The 21,453-nt window shown below is 36.4% G+C and overlaps 1 protein-coding gene across 1 annotated transcript in view; it reads right to left on the reverse strand.

Annotated features, from left to right (window-relative positions):
- Thsd7b (thrombospondin type 1 domain containing 7B) overlaps positions 1 to 21,453 on the reverse strand; it is a 719,928-nt gene that overhangs the window by 455,577 nt on the left and 242,898 nt on the right. Inside the window, exon 6 of the mRNA XM_090343132.1 lies at positions 20,663 to 20,860. Within this exon, the coding sequence (XP_090199258.1) occupies positions 20,663 to 20,860 (198 nt within the window). The remainder of the gene's footprint in view (positions 1 to 20,662; positions 20,861 to 21,453) is intronic.

The raw sequence follows: 21,453 nt of genomic DNA on the forward strand, positions 1-21,453 counted from the left end.
GATTAATATAAATATTGCTCCAGCAATATTATTTCATATGAATTTCTTTTATTATTTCACATGAATTTCTAGATGCTTTCTCTATAACATTGAGTAACGTTGCTGGGATTTTGATGGGTATTGCATTGAACTGGTAGTTAGCTTTTGGCAGTACTGTCATTTCATGATGTTAAACCTTCCAATCCAGGAGCATGGAAGGTTCTTCCATTTCCTTGTTTTAATTTCATTTTCAACATCGCTGGCCATAAAAGAGATGCAAATCAACACAACATTGAAATTCCACCTCACTCCAGTTAGAATGGCAGTATCAAAACCATCATCATCATCATCATCATCATCATCATCATCATCATCATCATAACAAATGATGGTGGCGGTGGGAATGTGGCTAAAGGAAATGCTACTACATTATTGCTAGGAATGCAAACTTGTTTAACCACTTTGGAAAGAAGTATGGATGTTCTTAAAATACTAAACACAGAGCTCTCATACGATCCACCGATCCCACTCCTGGGCCTTTACCTCCCCCCCCCAAAAAAGAAAAAAACCCTACCAATACAACTATGTTCATCACAGCGTTAGCATATTAGCATAGGATATGGAACCAACCCAGATGCCCCTCAGTAGATAAACAGATTAAGAAAATGTAACTTTATGTTTTCATCAGAGAGAATGACATTGCCCCATTTGTAAGGAAATGGAAAGACTTGGGAAAAAATTCATATTAGGTGAAATAAGGTGGACCCAAAGAAACATGGGTTTCCTTCATTTTAATAATCGGTATATGACTAAACTAATCCTAGCAGAGGATCACAGTAGCTCAATAGCTATGTACATTGACCATATAAAATGATGCTACTCAAAATTAACTCCAATATATGGCTACAAGAAGGTTTTTTTTTCTTTGTTTTTGAATGTTCTATGTGAAGTCATTTCTTTTTTTTTCTTTTGCATTTTTTATCCCTTTGGTTTATTCCTTGTTGTCACCGTTTTTTATTTTGGTACTCTGTGTTTTATATATACATTTATCTGATTTGGAGACACAAAGGGTGGCTAACAAAATGGTAAGACAAAACACAAAAGATGAACCAATGAAACAGTGATACTCACAAGACACTATCTTGTAAATGAGCTTTACAACTTTGGAGGGAATGAAAGTAGTAAAAAGCAAGGAAGGGGATAACACTTCAAAAAGAAATATACTCATTACCTTACTTATGTGTCTGTAACCCCTCTAATATCACTTTTACAATAAAATTAAAATATGAAAAAGAAAATAACATGTGGTATAAACAAACAGAATGGAGTTCTATGCTTCTATCACAATGAATGATATTGCAACATTTGTAAGGAAATGGAATTTGGAAAAAATATATTAAGCAAAATAAGCCATGCCCAAAAAAACATAGGATGCATGGTTTCCCTCATTTATGGTAGCTAAAATATGTCTATAAATCTAAACATAAACATAATGTATGATGAAAGACAATACATTGCACTTCGACATGCTAAATTACTCAGGATTCTAAACACTCCCACAGTGCATCCAAAGTGGGGTATTCTTAGGAGAAGTTCACAAAGACTCAATAACTATGTGAATATGATCATATAAAATGTTAATTGAAATGAACTCCAAGAAATGGAGTCAAGACATATTTGATCATCTTGCTTTTGGGGGTTTTGTTTGTTTTCTCCTTTGTCACTGTTTTGGGTTTCTGTACCTTTTGTCTCATATGTAAGTTTATCTGTTTGGGCAATGGTAAGGGGGAGCACAGAAATGGTGGGATAAAGGGTGGAAAGTGCAGCAGTGATACTCACTGCAACTATGTTGAAAATGAACTATACAACCTGTGGAGGAAGTGGAGTGAGGAGGAAAAAGCTTGGAGAAAATAAGGGAAGTGGTAATATTGCTAAAAAAGGAATGTACTTATTACCTGATGTATATAACTGTAACCTCTTTACACATCACCTTACAACAAAAATTTTTAAAAATATGTATGTTAAAAAAGAAAACTTCAAGTGGTGCTGTGGCTCAAGGAGTAGGGTGGTAACCTTGAGCTGAAGGGACAGAGCCCAGGCCCAAGTTCAATTCTCACGACCACAAAAACAAAACAAAACAAAAAAACAAACAACAACAACAACAAAAACTTCGCCCAGTGGAGTTTGGCCTAATGGTAGAGTGCTTGCCCATCAAGCATGAAGACCCGGGCTCATCCCTTACTACATACACATAGAAAACGCCAGAAGTGGTGCTGTGGCTCAAGTGGTAGAGTCCTAGCCTTGAGAAAGCCCAAGGACAGTGCTCAGGCTCTGAATACAAGTCCAAGGAATGGCAAAGATAAAGAAAAGAGAAAACTTCATCTTTTATAGCTATATTATCACCACCAGTTCATTCCATAAACTATCTTTAGAAAATAATTTTTTCCAGGCAAGATGTCTCATGCAGGTAATTCTAGCTACTCAGGAGGCTGAGTTCTGAGGATCAAGGTTCAAAGCCAGTCCTTGAGACTCTTGTCTCTGGTTAACCACAAGAAAACCGGAAGTGGTGCTTTACCTCAAGGGGTAGAGCCTTAACCTTGAACTGAAGAGCTCAGGGACAACGCCCACGGCACCAGGCCTAGCATCCAAGCCCCAAGACCGATAAAAACTAAAAATGTACAAAATAATAGAGAACTACACACACACACACACACACACACACACACACACACACACACACACACACACAAAACCAGATAATACATTTTGCAGCAGTAATCAGACACAAGGAAAATCTTAGAAAAGTTAGGATACAGTGGCCCATTATTGAAAACCCAACTATTCAGGAAGTGAAGAGCAGAAGGGTTACGATTCAAGGCCATTCCAGGCAACTTTAGAGAGATCACATCTCAACAACAAACAAAAAGTTTGGGATACCACATACATAAAGTACTGAGGATGTTGCATACATGAAAGAAAGTCAAGAAATAAGTCGGGACCTATTATTTTATGAGCCCAGGATGGAAGTTTTGGAATTATGTTGTTAAAACTGTAAACAGGACAAATTTCAGGGTGTCCTTGATCCATATTATTAGGAAAGGCATTTATTCTTTTTTTTTTTTTTTGCCAGTCCCTAGTCTTTAACTCAGGGCCTAGGCATTGTCCTTGGGCTTTCTCAAGTCTAGCGCTCCACCAATTGAGCTACAGCACTACTTCTGGATTTAGGCATGTATTCTTGAACTAAGACTGAACCTGATTTGCCCTGAATATCGTAGCACAGAATACTGACACAAAAAGTGTAAAAGTCTGTCTCACATTCTTTCTCATGAGGAGAGAAAACCAAGACTTGAATTCAGGCCCTTGGTCTCCCTGTTGGTCACTTTTCACTCACTGCTGATTCTCTACCACTTGAACCATGTCTCCACTCCAGCTTTTTTTATTGTTAGTTGGATTTAGTCTTTTGGATTTTTCTGAACAATCTGGCTTTGAAATACTATCCTGAGACCTCATCTTCCTCAGTCTCTACGATCATAAGTAGGAGTCACCCACCAGTATCCAGCTTTCTCACATATTTGAGGAAATAACAATAAGTTTCATTGGTAAGAACCAAATTACCTTGCCCACTATAGGCAGCTAGTGTCACATCAATTTTCTGAACTATTTCTGCAGGTTAATATAATAGTAAGTTTTCCAGGCACACAGTTCTCTGCAGTCTGAGTAAAATCATGGGAAATATTTCAGAATATTGGGACTAATACTTCTTAGTGGTAAATATTGGATTGAAATGATTTTGTAATTGTGCTCTGCCAATTTTATCACAGAGAGGTGCGCTAGTCTCAGTAAGCAAGAACCTGTATGCCTTTATATTCCTCTAAAGAGAAGATAACCCTCCCCCTTCTATGCCATTCTTATGTATGCCCTAGATTCCTCAAGAATAAAAATATTTTATTTTTCTGGTCAGGATGCTAACTGATCCTTCTGACTAAGGGAATTTTTTAGTTACCTGATATCTCTGATTGTATCTTAAATTATTTCACTATTTAAGTTTATAATTTAAAAATGCAGTCTAGAATGGTTCCTCATCTTTTATTTATTAAGTTAGATAATAAAAAGTATTTACTTAAACATAGCACTTTCTTGGCAAAGTCTCTGGGTAGCTCATTACCTGTTTTATTTTTTGTTGTTTTTAAATCAGGGATGGTAGGAAAATATGGGGATGATTTTCTCTGACATTGACAGTTTATTAAGGAGAATGAGAGATATTAATTTTCTCAATTTAAAGGAATTAAATACAGAACTGTTCTGACAAATGGCTACAAATAGCCCAGAGAGCCACCATCACTAAAGAGCAGGTTCCCAGTGTGGGTTACTCTTTTCATTTTTAAGAATATGACCATTCTTTAAACACATACGTAAGTTTTGTTTCCATTTCTTATAGTTCATTTTGCTTAGAATCATCTCATATGGTCATAAGTACAGAGCTATTGAGCTACTGTGATCCACTTCTAGGACAATTTTAGATATATACTAATTATTACAAATGGGGGAAAGTATGGTTACTTTTGATGGGACCCAGGATTTGTCAAATTGCTCCCACTAGCTTTGAACTCACCATTTATCTGGCTGCCAGTTAAAGTGGATTGTGTATTCTTAGATAAGGAGGTTTATTATATTGTAAACTTTACCTGTTTATCTTTTTGAACAATACAGAGATACTACCAACCCCACTCAGTGACTCATTAAGTATGTTTTGCTTAATTCCATTGCAATATGAAGCATTGTCTTTTTTGTCCTCAATTTTGCCTGGATTTTATCTAAATCACTCAAACTTAATAATATGGTTTTACTAGCAATCTGGTTATCAGTTTTCTCTTAAACACTTTTTCTATGATAGAATGAGGAACTCTTTTGTCTCTATTTTAAATAACTCTCCCCTAGCTTCTATTTCTATGGTTTGTCTTATCTTCATTTTTACCAAATCTGCTTCTCTCTACTCCAAATCTAAAGTGTTGGGTAAATTCCACATTGCTTAGCTGTCTGAATATGATCAAGTTTCAAGCTATAGTTGCTAGGGAAACCTGAGTAACTAAGATAACACAGTAGTAGATACCAAGATCAAGTTCACTTATGCCAAAATGCAACTCGGATGGGATTTATGTTTGTATTGTACTAGGTTATGTTTCCCTTTTGCTCTCCTCTCACACTGAGGAAAATAGAGGCAATATACTCAGTGTGTAGAGATCATTTCCATGACCCTAGATCAGTGACATATAAGTTCACTTAATGCTTCTTCATTAAGAGAAAGTTGCAGGCCATGTTTCATCTAACAGAAAAACAAGGGGAATGTAGAAAGAACTGATTTTAAAAACCCAGAATTCGGGTTCAGTTTTCTGGTGTTGAGTTTCTTGTTGAATAATTTTAGGCTATCAATATTTCTTGGATGTAATATCCTGATCATTAAAATTAGAATAAGAATAACAATTCAATATTATGCTGCCATGGAAAAAATAAAAAGGACTACCCTAGAAACTGTAAACATAAAGTGAATACCTCAATAGATCTAACACTGCTGGCATAAAGCCAAGAATTAAATGATGAATGGGTCAGGTTCCTACCCTTGAGACGTGAAGAGTCAAATAAAAGCATCAGACAAGTGAGAGATAATCTCACTATAATGCAGTAAAGGCTTTGGTAACTAAATCACAAAGTGTTAGGGGAGTAAAAATGTGTACTCTATCAATTAAGATGATTTCTGCAGTAGTGGATATATACTCTGACATAAACTGGCTTTAGCTATGAGGAAATATATTATTCTACATGAGATAACACTTAAACTGTAGCTTCAGGGTTTGGACATTTTCCAAGGCCTAGAGAATGCTTTCATTTCATCAAACTCTACACATTGCTGGACCAAGTGATCACAAAGGATTGGATTATCATAATTGATTGTGACATAATCTGTTACAAGGTATGACTATTTTATTTACCTGAGATTTTAGAGCAGCATGAGAGGGTTGCAGGTGGAGTGGAAGGACTATTTCTTTCTGAAGGATACCCTTCTAAAAGTATATAAGAATCAGCCAAAGGAGAAACTGTAGGTAAGATGGTAGAATAGAAACACCTTTTGTATGACTCCTGTCATTGAGAAGAGACAAAACAACACAGAATAGACTATACTCTATGTAAGAACCTTGCTAAGTAAGACAGAAGTGATTAGAAGATTAAAACAGCATTGAAAAGTGAAAATATGGAGAAGGGCTCAGAGCAATTTGCAGTTTCAATCCCAGTTCTTTTGCTAGAGGCAAGGCAAGTGGCCAAGCAAGCATAAGGTAAACCCAGAGCATAATAAGTCATGAGATTGGCAAGATATTTCCATACGAATAAGCAGGAGAATTCAAGGTCCATGCAAATGCTCAGAAATTTTAAGGGATTTTGTCTGAAACTGACCCCTTATACTTCAAGCTAGTTGTGGAAGAAGAAACACACACACATTCACACACACACACACACACACACACACACACACCACAAATTCTAACTAGAAGCTACTTTGATAAAGATCCTATTATTAGAGAATAACCTCTATGGATTATTCCTAGAAGATGCAGAGAAATCACTGATTACAGTCAGTGTACAATGCCTCCTTGACAGAATTACAAAAGGCCGCAAGCCTTGGCTGCAGGTAGTGTTCTTAGGATACCACCCAGAGAAATTAGCAGCAGGAAATGTGGGCTGTGATGGAGAGAAGGTGAGGGGAGCAAAGTTAGAGCAGCTGCTGTTGGTCCTGCCTGCAGAGAATTAGTGATCCCAAATATACCAGAGTGCCCTGGGAACCAACACAGATGGCATAAAAGCAGATAGTGTAACCAATAAAATAAGATAGAAGAGTCAGAAATAAACCCAGACATCTACAGTCACCTGATTCTAGACAAAGATTCCCAAAACTCAAGTTGAAGAAATAACAGCCTCTTCAATAAATGGTTCTGTGAAAACTAGATATTCATGTGCAGAAGAATGAAACTAGATTATTGTTTCTTAATTATTGAAACAATTCTAGATAGATAAAACCTTAATGTAAGACCAGAAAATTGAAAATATTAGAGGAAGGTAGAAATGTAGCTCAAGGGTAGAATACTTTCGTAGAACGTGCAAAATCTCACCTACCCTAAACTACTCGACAAAGTACTAAAGGTAGACAGGAGAAAACACTACAAAATATTGACCTAGGTGTGTGTGTGTGTGTGTGTGTGTGTGTGTGTGTATGTGTGTGTGTGTGTGTGTGTGTGTGTGTGTGTGTGCACCAGTACTTGGGCTTGAACCCAGGACTCTTGTTCACCCACTTGGCTCTTTCACTCAAAGCTGATGCTCTATCCTTTGATTCATGACTGCAGTTTTAGCTTCTGATGTTTCATTGGAGATAGGAATCTCAAGGATTTGTTTGCTATACCTGTCTGCAAAGCATGATCCTCTTATCTCAGCCTGTTGAGCAGCTAGGATTAGAAGTGAGAATCACAAGCACAGAATATTTTTTTTGCCACTCCTGGGCTTGAGCTCAGGGCCTGAGTACTGTCCTTGGACTTTCTCAAGGCTAGAGCTCTACCACTTGAACGTTAGCACCACTTCCGGCTTTTTTCTATGTATGTGGTACTGAGGAATCGAACCTTGGCCTTCCTGCATGCTAGGCAAGCACTCTATCACTAGGCCAAACTCCTGGCTCCACAAGCACAGACTTTTTTTTATGCCAATTAAACGGCATAGGCTGGCTAGTTGGATCAAAAAGCAAGAGCCATCATTCTGCTGTCTTCAAGAGCCACACCTTACCCCCCAAAAAATCATCTTTTGAAAGTGAGAGGTTGGAATAAATTATATCAAGCTAACGGCCCCCATAAACAGGCTGGAGTTGCCATCCTCATATCAGATAAAATAGACTTCAAACTAAAATTAGTAAGAAAAGACAAAGAAGGTTACTACATACTACTAAAGGGATATTTCCTCCAGGAAGACATAGGGATCCTAAATATTTACACACCCAATCCCGGAGCTCCGAACTTCATCAAGCAAACTTTACTTACACTGAAACCATACATAGATCAAAACACAGTGAATGTTGGTGACTTTAACACATCACTCTCACCTATGGACAGATCAACAAGGCAAAAACTCAACAGAGAAACCTTGGAACTGAACAACTATATAGACCAACTAGATCTAACAGACATCTGCAGAATATTCCACCGAGCGACAACACAATATACGTTTTTCTCAGCAGCACATGGAACATTTTCCAAAATAGATCACATCTTAGGCCATAAAACAAACCTGGACAGATTCAGAAACACTGAAATTATTCCATGCACACTCTCAGACCACAAAGGCATCAAATTGGAACTGAACACACATCTCCACCAACGAAAACCCTGTAACACATGGAGACTGAACAACACATTGTTGAATCACCAATTGGTTATCACAGAGATCAGAACAGAAATCCAACAGTTTATGAAATTTAACAATATAGAGCACATAAAATACCAACTCCTTTGGAACACAGCAAAGGCAGTCCTCAGAGGAAAATTTATAGCACTGAGTGCCTACAACAAGAAGTTGGAAAAATCGCAAACCAACAAGTTAATGTCTCACCTTAAGCTCCTGGAAAAAGAGCAACAAACCAACCCTAATCCCAGCAGAAGAAACCAAATTATTAAAATCAAAGCAGAATTAAATGATTTGGAATCCAAAAAAACTATAGAAAGAATCAACAAAACAAGGAGTTGGTTCTTTGAAAGAATTCACAAAATTGACAAACTCTTAGCAAATCTTACCAAAAAAAGAAGAGAGCATATGGAAATAAACAAAATCGCAGGCAAAAATGGTAATATCATGACAGAAATTACCAAGATCCAGAATATCATGAGGGAATACTTCTCAAACCTTTATGCCAACAAATTTGAGAATCTAGAAGAAATGGATGAATTCCTAGCCAATATTAACATACCCACAATGAACCAAGAAGAACTAAGCCAAATCAACAGGCCTATTTCAAGCACTGAAATAGAAATGGCAATTAGAGAACTTCCACCTAAGAAAAGCCCAGGGCCAGATGGATTCACAGCTGAATTCTATAAGGTCTTCAAAGCAGAGCTCACACCAATACTCCTCAAGCTCTTCAACGAAATTCAAAAGCTTCTTTACCAAACATTCTATGAAGCCAGTATGACCCTCATCCCCAAACCAGACAGAGATTCATCAAAGAAAGAGAACTATAGACCTATATCTTTGATGAACATCAATGCAAAACTTCTCAACAAAATACTGGCCAACCGTCTACAACAACTCATTAAAAAAATTATACACTATGACCAAGCTGGATTCATCACAGGGAGGCAAAGCTGGTTCAACATATGCAAATCAATTAATATAATTCAACACATCAACAGGAGCAAGAAAAAAAACACGATTGTCTCAATAGATGCGGAAAAGGCATTTGACAAGATCCAACACCCCTTTATGTTAAAAGCTCTGGAGAAACTAGGAATCCATGGAACATTCCTCAATATAATAAAGGCTGAGTATGAGAAACCTACTGCTAGTATTACACTTAATGGTGAAAATCTGAAGCCATTCCCTCTAAAATCAGGAACGAGTCAAGGATGCCCACTCTCTCCATTACTCTTTAACATAGTACTAGAATTCCTAGCCAGTGCAATAAGGCAAGAAGCAAGCATAAAGGGGATCCAAGTAGGGAAAGAGGAAGTAAAACTATCCCTCTTTGCAGATGACATGATTCTGTATTTAAAGAATCCTATAGACTCTACTCCCAAGCTCCTTGAGCTGATTCAAAACTTTTGAAGAGTAGCAGGCTATAAAATTAACCCTCAAAAATCAACTGCCTTCCTTTACGCCAACAGTGAGAGAAATGAGGCAATAATCAGGAAAGCAACTCCTTTCACAGTAGCCTCAAAGAAAATAAGGTACCTAGGAATTAGCTTAACTAAGAATGTAAAGGACCTTTTTGATGAAAACTTTAAAACTCTGAAAAAGGAAATTAAAGCAGAACTAAGGAAATGGAAAAACCTCCAATGCTCCTGGATTGGAAGAATCAACATTGTGAAAATGACAATCTTGCCAGGGGCTATCTACAAGTTCAACGCAATACCCATCCATATCCCAATGGCATTCTTTAAAGAAATAGAAGAGGTAATTCAAATTTCATATGGAATAATAAAAGACCCCGTATAGCAAAAACACTTCTTAGCAGAAAGAATAGTACTGGAGGAATTTCAATTCCAAACTTTAGACTCTATTACAGGGCTATAATTCTCAAAACAGCTTGGTACTGGCACAAGAACAGGCCTGAAGACCAATGGAATAGAACTGAGGACCCAAATATTACACCACAGACCTATGGCCACCTAATCTTTGATAAGAGAGCCAAAAAACTAGAATGGAAGAAAGACAGCCTCTTCAACAAGTTGTGCTGGCAGAACTGGTTAAGCACCTGCAGAAAATTAAAGTTGAATCCATCTTTGTCACCCTGCACTAGAATTAACTCCAAATGGATCAAAGACCTGGAGGTAAAAGCTGACACACTGAAAACTTTACAGGAAGGAATAGGAGAAACACTAGGTCTCCTTGGCACAGGTTGAAACTTTCTTAATATGGACCAAGAATCACAACAAATCAGAGAAAGGCTGGAAAAGTGGGACTGCCTTAAACTGCAGAGCTTTTGTATGGCAAAGGACATAGCTAGTAAATTAATTAGGCAACCTATACAGTGGGAGAAGATCTTCACCAACCAAAGGACAAGGCCTCATATCTAAAATATATCAACAACTCAAAAAATTGAATCACGCTAAAACTAATCTCCAAAGTAACAACCATCCCATTAAAAAATGGGCCAAAAACTTAAAGAGAGTCTTCTCTGAAGAAGAGACAAAATGGCCTATAGACACATGAAGAAATGCTCAACATCTCTGGTCATAAAAGAAATGCAAATCAAAACAACGCTAAGATTCCACCTCACTCCAGTTAGAATGGCCAGTATCAGGAAAACTAATAATAACAGATGCTGGAGGGGATGTGACCAGGAGGGATCACTACTACACTGTTGATGGGAGTGCAAACTCCCACTGTTCTTGGACTTTCTCAAGGCTAGAGCTCTGTTCTTGGACTTTCTCAAGCTAGAGCTCTATCATTTGAGTCTCAGCACCACTTCCGTTTTTTTCTATGAATGTGGTACCAAGGAATTGAACCCGGGTCTTCGTTCATGCTAGGCAAGCACTTTAATCACTCGGCCAAACTCCAGGCCCAACATCATATTTTAAATGACAAGTTTAACAATCAAGTGTACAAGGGGGGAATCTCTATTTACAATCACTGGGACTTCGTATTTAGAACTTAATCAAAATTAGGCTAAGGGTTTGTAGGTCATAAAAACATATTAATTCATGAAATAAGACATTATGTCTATAGAGTCATAGGTTTTTATGTCTGTATAGTTATGTTTATATTTCCATTACCATGTCCATAGCTTTGGGTATGCAGTTATTGAGTCCTTGCTCTTGTACTCTTTGGATTAATAGCCACACATTAAGGATACCATGCACCTTTCGTTCCTGAGGTCTTGACTTGTCTCCCTCAACATGATTCGCTCTAGATTCATCCACTTCCCTGCAAATGCCATTATTTTATCTTGTCTGTTGGCTATGTAGAATTCCATTGTGTATATATACCACATTTTCTGTATCCATTCATCTGCAGTAGGGCATCTGGATTGTTTCCATCACCTGGCTATTGTGAATAGTGCAGAGATAAACATAGCTGAGCAGGTGTCCTTATAATATCTTGGGTAATGATGTTCAGGATACATGCCCAGAAGTGGTATGGTGGGATCATAGGGAAGGTCTATTTTCAGTTCTTTAAAAAACCTCCATACTGCTTTCCAGAGTGGCTGAACTAGTCTGCATTCCCATCAGCAGTGTGGTAGGGTTCATTTTTCTCCACAACCCCGCCAGCAACTGTCATTGTCTGAGTTCAAAATCTTGGCTATTCTTGTTGGGGTAAGGTGGTATCTTAGGGTTGTTTTTATTTGCATTTCCTTTATGACCATAGATGATGAACATTTTCTCATATGCTTTTCTGCCATTTTAATCTCTTCTTCTGATAAGTCTCTCTTTAGTTTCCTTGTCCATTTAGTGAATGGTTTATTAGGTTTTGGGGGGATTAGTTTCTTGAGTTCCCTGTAGATACTGGATACTAAACATTTGTCAGATGTATTGTTGGTGAATATCTTTTCCCAGTTGGCTGGCTGTCTCTCTACTTGTGCGTCTATGTTTTTATCTGTACAAAAACTTTTTATTTTTAGGTAGTCCCATTTATTGAGTCTCTCTCCAATCAGTTGTGACCCTGGGATTCTGTTCAGGAATCTGTTGCCTGTGCCTATGAGTTCCAGTGTCGCTCCTACTTTATCATGTAGCAGTTTCATGGTTTGGGGTCTGACGTTGAGGTCTTTTATCCACTTTGAGTTAATGCTTGTGTATGGCAAAAAGCTAGGGTCAATTTTTAGTTTTCTGCATGTGGCTGCCCAGTTTTGCCAGCACCAATAATTGAATAGACTGTGTTTGTTCTACTGTATATCTTTGGCTCCTTTGTCAAATACAAGTTGCCTATAGGTATGTGGTTCTATTTCTGGGTCTTCTATTCTGTTCCACTGATCTTCTGGTCTGTTTTTGTGCCAATACCAAGCAGTTTTTGTTATTAGGGCTCTATAGTAGAGTTTGAAGTCTGGTATTGTAATACCACCAGCATTACTCTTTTTGCCTAGAATTTTTTGGCTATTCTAGGTCTTTTCTTGCTCCATATGAATCTTTGGATTATATCTTCTATTTCCGTAAAGAATGTCTTTAAGATTTCAATGGGGATTGCATTAATTTATATATCAATTTTGGCAGTATAGCCATTTTCACTATGTTGGTTCTCCCTAGCCATGAGCATGGGATATCTTTCCATTTCCTAGTGTCCTCTTTAATTTCTTTTGTTAGGCTTTTATAGTTTTCATTGAATAATTCCTTTACATCTTTGGTTAAGTATATTCCTAAGTATTTTATTCTTTTGGGGGCTATTGCAAATGCGATCATTTTCTTGATTTGGCCTTCTGTTTGGTGTACAAGAAGGCTACTGACTTCTGAAGGTTAATTTTGTATCCTGCCACTTTGCTAAAGTAGTTTATTAATTCTAGACATTTGGGAGTGGAGTTTGTTGTGTCGCTCGAGTAGAGGATCATGTCATCTGAAAATAGGGATAGTTTAATTTCTTCTTTCCCTATGTGGATCCCTTTGATGTCCTTTTCTTGCCTTATTGCTCTGGCTAAGGGTTCCAGCACTATATTAAAGAGGAGTGGAGACAGTGAGCATCCCTGTCTATTTCCTGATTTTAAGGTGAACGGTTCCAGTCTTTCACCATTGAGTATAATACTGGCTCTAGGTTTTTCATATATGGCTTTAACTATTTTGAGGAATTTACCTCTTATTCCTATTTTTTCTAGTGACAAGCACAGACTTTTAAAAATAGGATTCAGCTCAGGAAATAACAGCAAGAAGTGACAAAAATAAATGAAGATATAAAAACAGAAGAGGGATAATTAGAGGTGAAGGAAGGACTCAGCAGTAGGTGAGTAAGAAGTAGAAATGTAGGGCAGAATACGATCAAAGTACCTTACATGCATTTTTTTAATGTCACCATTATATCTACTATTTTCTACAACCAATAGAGTCTAACAAGAATAGAAACAGTTAAAAATCCAAGGATGAAAGTATGTGTCCCACGTACGGTAACAACATGAACATGACTTGAAGGGCAAATAGCACAAATGTCTAGTAGGAAGAGGACCAATAAGTATGAAATATGGATTCCTATAGGCTTCCTTACAGATGAAATTATCTAGAAGCAAAAGAAAACAACTAGTGTAAATATAACCCTAAATTTACTTGCAAGACACTAGCTTTTCTTATATTTTTGTCTTCTTTAATTTTTACTTGGATCAATTAATTGTATGGATGTCTTTTTGACATGCTCCATAAATGAATGTAATACCCTGATCAGACTCATTCCTTTCATTCCTCTCCTTTGTCCCATCCACTCTTACCAAATTAATCCCAACAAGATTTATTTTTCTATTTTCACACATGTACATCACGTAATTTAGCTACATTTACCCTCTTCACTCTTTGGCCTTCTGTCCCATAATAGGCAATATGATTAAAGATAAATTACTTTAATTACTGTAGTTGTTAAGTGTGTGTTTACTGGAAGAATCCTTACTATTTCTTCCACATCTTTCCATGACATTATGTCTTGGCAGAAAAATCAAAAGTAACTCAGGTATACAATAAAGTGTGAAATATAGATTACATATTTAAATTTTAATCTAAAATATATTTGTAGTAGTCACCATTCTTATTTACAATTTTACTGTGTGTCTGTTATTTTAGGTCAATTATGGTCCAAAAGCTAATGAAAAATTGAAGAAATATTCTGTAAGTTCTAAGTTGTATGACATTGTAAGTTATCGTTTTCCCCTTTTTTATTGTATTTTAGTGTCAGGGTGATGTATAGAGAGGTAACAATTACATTCATCAGGTAGTGGGTGTGCTCCTTCTTGAACATTGATACCTCTTCCCATTCTTCCTCATAAGTAGCTTAATGAAGTCCATTGTACCATGTCTGTCCTGCCTGAGTTCTGAACCCATTCCCTGTCCAGAATCTTTATACTATATTGGCTGATTGCCTGCTGATTATTTACATACCTTTTAATATCAGAGTAAATAGAATAGTATCAATATGCTTGTATTCAATTGACTCATATATAGTAGCTAAACACTACCTCACAATATCTATGCCATTCACTCCACAGCCTCTTAATACATCCTTGAGGCATTGTATTATCTTCTTGCTTAAGCACTGTAATATCTACATCAGCACAAAAGGAGTAGTAAGTACAGTATAATAGGCGTTATGAAACAATGAGAGCATATTTATGTAACTTTCATTAGATTATAGTATTATTCTATTTCATCAGTTATTGTGGTTAATCTCTAATTGTGCCTAATTTACCAATTAAATTTTATCATAGTTATACATAAAAATGCACAGAGTTATATGGTTTGATATAGTTCACAGATTCAGGCTCCTTTGGGGAGACTCAAAATATATCTTCTGCTTACGTTATTTCAATTTATTAATTCAAAAAGTTTTGATGAGATTAAGGGGTATTATTTTCTAGTTGATTTGCCATTGCATGGTGGAAATCTCCTCACAGTTTCATTACTTTTTTTAAAAAACACTGAAATCGATATGTATCTATGACATACAAACCCTCAGACTAATTTTAATTATGTTCTAAAACCTAAGTGCCAGTGAATGTATATAGAGATTCCATTCTTGAATACTTGTTTGTTAAACATGTCATTTTAAAGATGATATAAAAATCAGTGTCATAAATTCTTTTTTACATCTCTTACTTATTTTATTGTAATTTATAGAAATGTTACAGTTATATTCACCAGATAGAAGGTGCATTACTTCACACACATTGATAACCCTTCTCATGTTTTGTCCTCATTTCCCTCCCCTTATCCCTTACCCTCATCTTGTTTTCCCCCTTCCCTTTCCTATTTCAAATAAACAAATAAAGGTATATACAATATACCAGATAACAAGGTAAAATACTGTAACACTATGAGAATAACCAAGGGACAATAAAAAGAGAAATAACATAGTACATTAAGAACAACAATCACACATTATAAAGCTCTTGTTTCCATATCCTGGAGGTCCTTTCATTCAGCCTCATCCTAAATGGCCTTTTTGTATCTATGTTTTCTTTTCCATATATATTTTTGTTGTAATTAATAGAAGGGCTACATTATATTTGCCAGATAGAAGGTGTATTACTTCACAAACATTGATACCCTTTCTCATGTCTTGGTCCCATGGCCTTGGTCTTTATATGGCCTTATGTATTTAGTTTTTGTTCTGTTGTAACTCTCTGCTAGGAGAGCCCAAGGTTTCTACTGATTATGACAAATGAGGTTAACCATCGAGCCTACTATGTTCCTTTGATTCTGGCTTACTTCACTTAATATGATTTTTTTCTAAGTCTTTCCATTTCCTTACAAATTGGGTAACGTTATTCTTTCTGATGGCAGCATAGAATTCCACTGTGTATAAATACCACATCTTGTTGATCCACTCATCAACTGAGGGACATCTGGTTTGTTTCCATTTCTTTGCTATGGTAAATAGTGCTGCAATGAATATTGTTGTGCTAGTGGATTTAGTATGTCCTTTAATTAAAAAAAATTAAAAAAATAAACATAAAAACAAAAAAACATTGAAATCAACAGAGCTTGAGCAGCCTTTGATGGCACTTCCTTATATAGTCATATTGACAGTGGCATCAGGGAAAATTATTCTACCACGCCGGAAATGTGTCTAATCTATGTATTTTTCTGTGTTTACATAGATAGAGACTGGGAGATGCTGCATCTAGAACCACCAAGCATGGATGATATGAACCCGGCAAATACAACCTTAAAACATTCTTCCAAATTAGAAAACAAAATATATCCTCAGGACAAATGCTATGGTGAATTTGTGTTATTAATAATATAATGGGATACACAAAGAATGGGAAACTGTACGTTCTGGGAAGAAATTAAAAGCAATGAAGAATGTGATGTTCTTATATTCTTACAAGATGTTTGAGTTGGCAATTTCATTACTACAACGTAAGCTATTAGCGTGATCTTGGATTTATTTTTTTTCTTGACTCATTAGGAAAGGAAACAGAAAGTTAATAGACCAGTTGGAATTTCAGTAAAAGATGGTTATCCTATAAGAGACACAGGTATAGCCAGGAAGTGATTTATTTGATGTATTTCCAGATCCAGAGAATCATAGGTTGTGTGGTAATAGCTAAAATAGGCTTATGAATATATAAGTAAACACATTAGGTGGTAAGCAAGTGGTTACAAATGCATTAACTGAAGTATAATAAATAGACTCTATGGAGACCTCAAATAGTATCATTCTTTAAAAAGACTAAGTCAAAGCCCAACAAAATAAGTACAAGGAAATAGGTACTTGAAAGCAGGGATTGGGGTTGGAGCCAAAGGGAAAGGGATAGAATAATGAAGGGAAGGATGGAGAACACAGGCAAGAATTCATTGTATGTATCACAAAATCAAGAAATACAAGGGAAAGGTGCATAGCATATATAAATTGCTTTGTTAAATGGGAAAAATGTTCAATATATCATCTAAAAGTTAAGAAACTGAAGGAAGGGATGGATGGGGCGGGAGGGTGAAACTGTCAAAAGGAGTGACATTGATCAACATGCACTGTATTCATGAGCTGCTCTGGTGAATGGCAACTCTTTTGTACAACTACTCAAAGATAATAAAAAATATTTTTAAACGTGGAAAAAATCAGACTATACTTTATGTGATTGTGAAATACTAGTTGAATGGAAATTTCAATGCAATCATTATTTTGGCTATCTCAGCCCCAATAAAAAGCAGAAAGCTGTCTTAGACTATCTAGGTAGGAAGCAGGGTGAAAAAGGAAGCTTTTCAAAATATAGTACCTGTTTATCAACAGGCAGCATAAGATAAATGCAGCTCTCTCTTTAGCATTTAAATTATTTCTCCAGTTTATTTTCCATCTTCCCTGTCAAACCTGGGTGAGAAAACTGTGATTATAACAAGTTTCTATTTTTTTCAGATTCCTTCATTGACAAACATTATTTAGGTTTCATCTTTAATTTTACAGCAAGACATCTAAAAGGAAAGGAATGACGAACAAGTCTATAGGAACTCTCAAATTTAATCTCTTTTGCAGTCTGATACCTGAAGTGTGAATAGCACAGTCTGATCTTATTGGCAGTTTCAACTGCAATGTCAGGTTCATTTCAAAATTTAATACAATGTATTTGTCATCACTACACTTCCTTCAGTAAGAACACAGATACCAAATGGCTACCAGTCGGTGGTCTGAAAACGATAGCTTGCTGAAAATGAAAACTCTCCTCTAAACTGAAATAACTCATCTCACACATTATGTGTCTTCTGTTTCTGCCAGAGAACACAATTGCTTTCCACTATTTGATCTTTTAGTAATCCATCTAGGTAACAATATAGGCATAAAAGAATATTTGCTCACTGCTTGCTTCTGGAAAGACAGTAACATATTTCATGATTCCTAAGAATAACTTCACCAGCAGGAAACAACAAACCACTGATCATAATCAATACATTGTTGATTCTAAGTACAAGTTATGTCTTGCCTAGCTCTGGAAGACTGAAATTGTATTCTAAAATTAAGAGGGCTGCCATTGATCTCATTTACCCTAGAATAGTGTTTCATATACCTTTGTTCCTGGTCTTTTACCATCAGCACTATTTGGGAATTGGTGAGAAATCAAAATTCTTGAGTTTATCCCACAGCAACTGAATCAGAACCGGAACTAATAGGTACAGTTTGTATTTTCACATGATTCAGATTCATGGTAGCATTAGAACCACTGGCCCAGAACAAAGGAAAAGAAATAGAGCAGCAACCTTCTCCAAGACCTCAGATCCAAATATCCTACACAATTAATCACCTTAACAAAAGAGATATGTTTCTTCCATTTTTATTCAAGATCATCCTAATCATATACCCTGTCATCCATTACTCTCTTTCTCTCTCCCTCTCACACTCCCTGTCACTCGTTCTCCCTCTCCCTCTCCACTTCTTCCTCTCCCTCTCTTTCCCCCTCCCCTCTCTCCTTCTCTCCCTTTCCCTCTCCCTGTCCTTCTCCATTCTTTTCTCTCCTCTCTTCTTTCTCCTTGCTCATATATTGCAGCTCAAAGTGTGATAAGTAAGATTGGGAAGGTAAAAATTGAAGTATCTAGCCAAAATCCCAGTCAATTGCAACATAGTGATGACAACATTGTGTGGTGTGTGTGGTGTGTGTGTGTATGTACTGAATCTTGAACTTAAGGTTTCATTTCCACTTAGTCATAGTCTTGTTCTACCATTTGAGTTATGCCTTAACTCTGAATTTTCCCTTTCTGGCATTTTTTTCCCTGGGTTTATTCTCATGGCTTTTCCTGTCTGTACTGGCTTTGAACCTACATGATCAAATATCAACCTTCGGAGTAGCTATTATTACAGATATTAAACACTAGCTCAAGCTTGATGATAACTTTTATAGAATCACCTCCCAAGAATGAATCTGGGATCATTCAGTGTTTTTGAGTAATGCTTATGTAGTAACAGTTTTGGTACTATCCTGTCTCTTCCCTTTGAAAATCAGAAACCATTAAACAGTAATAAGTCCATTTCCCCCCAAGTTAGGACATCTAGGTAATTTTTAGTATAATTATGAATTTTGTTTTCCAATATTGAGTCATATTTCTTTATATATATAATATATATAAGTATATATTAGAATATATGTATATGTAACTATACATACAAGGATTAAACAGCATCTACACCAGCTTTCCCCATAGTAGTTGCAAGTATAGGTTAGAGCTGAAAATTCGTATTTCCCAGGAAAAAGCAATGAAACTAAGCCTGCTGTAGCCTGAGGAAGTTGAAACTTCTGTAACTGATAGAGAAGGCAAAGCATGTGCTGTAGAAGAAATTTCTACTGTTGTGGACACAACTCTCCAATATCTGCCATAAAATGACAAAGCATGTCACTTGATTTTGAGTCTCAGGCAAGCCAATGATCTTTCCATTTTCTTCTCTAAAGATTAACTACATGTATTATAATTTTTCATATTACATTCACTATAGAAAATGTTCTTTGTACATTACTTCACAAATATTGATACCCTTTCTCATGTCATGGTCCCCATTTCCTTCCACCTATCCCACCCTTCATCTTGTTTTCCCCCCTTTCCTATCCAATTTCAAATAACCAAATACAATTATACCCAATATATCAGATAACAAAGTGAGATACTGTAACGATATGAGATAACCAAGGGACAGCAAAAGACATAAGAGATAACATACTATATTAAGGACAACAATCACTCATTATATGGCTTTTGTTTCTATATCCTGGAGGTTCTTACATTTAATATCCTTTGAGTCTGGCTTACTTCACTTAATATGATTTTTTCTAAGTATTTCCATTTCCTAACAAATGGGGCGATGTCATGCTTTCTGACAGCAGCATAGAATTCCATTGTGTACAAATACCACATCTTCTTGATCCACTCATCAACTAAGGGGAATCTGGGTTAGCATCTTTACAAGGTCACATTTGTTAATAATATATAAAAAGCATGTTATGTATTAAACTCAACCACAGCAAATAACACTGGAACTGATAGATTTTTAAGATTATCCAAATTAATTCTTCTTTCTATTTGTCATGACAAATGAAAGGCTCTGGTGAACTCTGTGGTTTCACTATGTTGCATTAGCAATACTCTTATGTTACAGAACGTGTAATTCCATGCAAAGTGTTCCAGCTCACTTTGCAGCAATACAACACTTGGCCAAACTATGAATTTTGAAAGGTAGAAAAGACTGTGTTTGTCTCCCTGAGGAATGACCCTTGGAGAGTGGCAATCTGCCATTTGTGAATGTCATGTAACAATTTTAGTGCACCATTGAGTCATACCTTTTCCATCCTGACAGACGGCCTTCAAGATGCGATGTCCCTGGCCACATTTTCCATGATCAGCTACACAGATTCCTTCTGATACCAGCCACCGATAACACATTGGATCCTCACAAGGAACAGATTCCACCAAATGAGGGCAACGCCCGATAGGCCCTGTGGATTCCATGAGGACATGACGTTGCCTCATTCTAAAACCTAATAGAAAAAGAACAAAAGTCCGCTAGATTCCATTCTTACCCAGCAAAAGAAAAGAAGCAGATGCTATGTAAACATGAATTTTTTTATATTTATCTTTGTAACTCTGAAGCAGGAGTTACATTTTTTTTTAATTTTGAGTTTGTTAGGCACCTGCTCTACCAATCATGCCATAACTCCTCATATACCCAGCCATTTTGCTTTGGTTATTTTTAATGGGATCTCATAATTGTGCTTAGACTTGGAACATGACAAGTGCTAATGTACCCAGCTAAAAGTGTGTTATTTTGAAGCCTATCTTATGAGAATTGGGAGAATTAGAAGTATAAAAGAGTATCATATGGATGTTGGATATAAAATAAGACACTATAAGCCAGATGTGATCATAATAAAATAAATAATATGCCTCTAATGTTATCAGTAATCCAGTAAAATAAATAGACTTATGGGAATGGTTCTCTCACAGATAAATCAGCATTTCATTTCTGCTATTTGTTTTGACATTTTGACATCAATCCAACATGTCATTACTCTCTAGTACATAACTGGTTCCCTAACACTTGCAGCTTTTTGCTTTGAGACTTCTGTCATGA

This window comes from Megascapheus bottae, chromosome 12 (genome assembly GCF_031878675.1).
Source record: "Megascapheus bottae isolate mThoBot1 chromosome 12, mThoBot2.hap1, whole genome shotgun sequence".
Classification (NCBI taxonomy): Eukaryota; Metazoa; Chordata; class Mammalia; order Rodentia; family Geomyidae; genus Megascapheus; species Megascapheus bottae.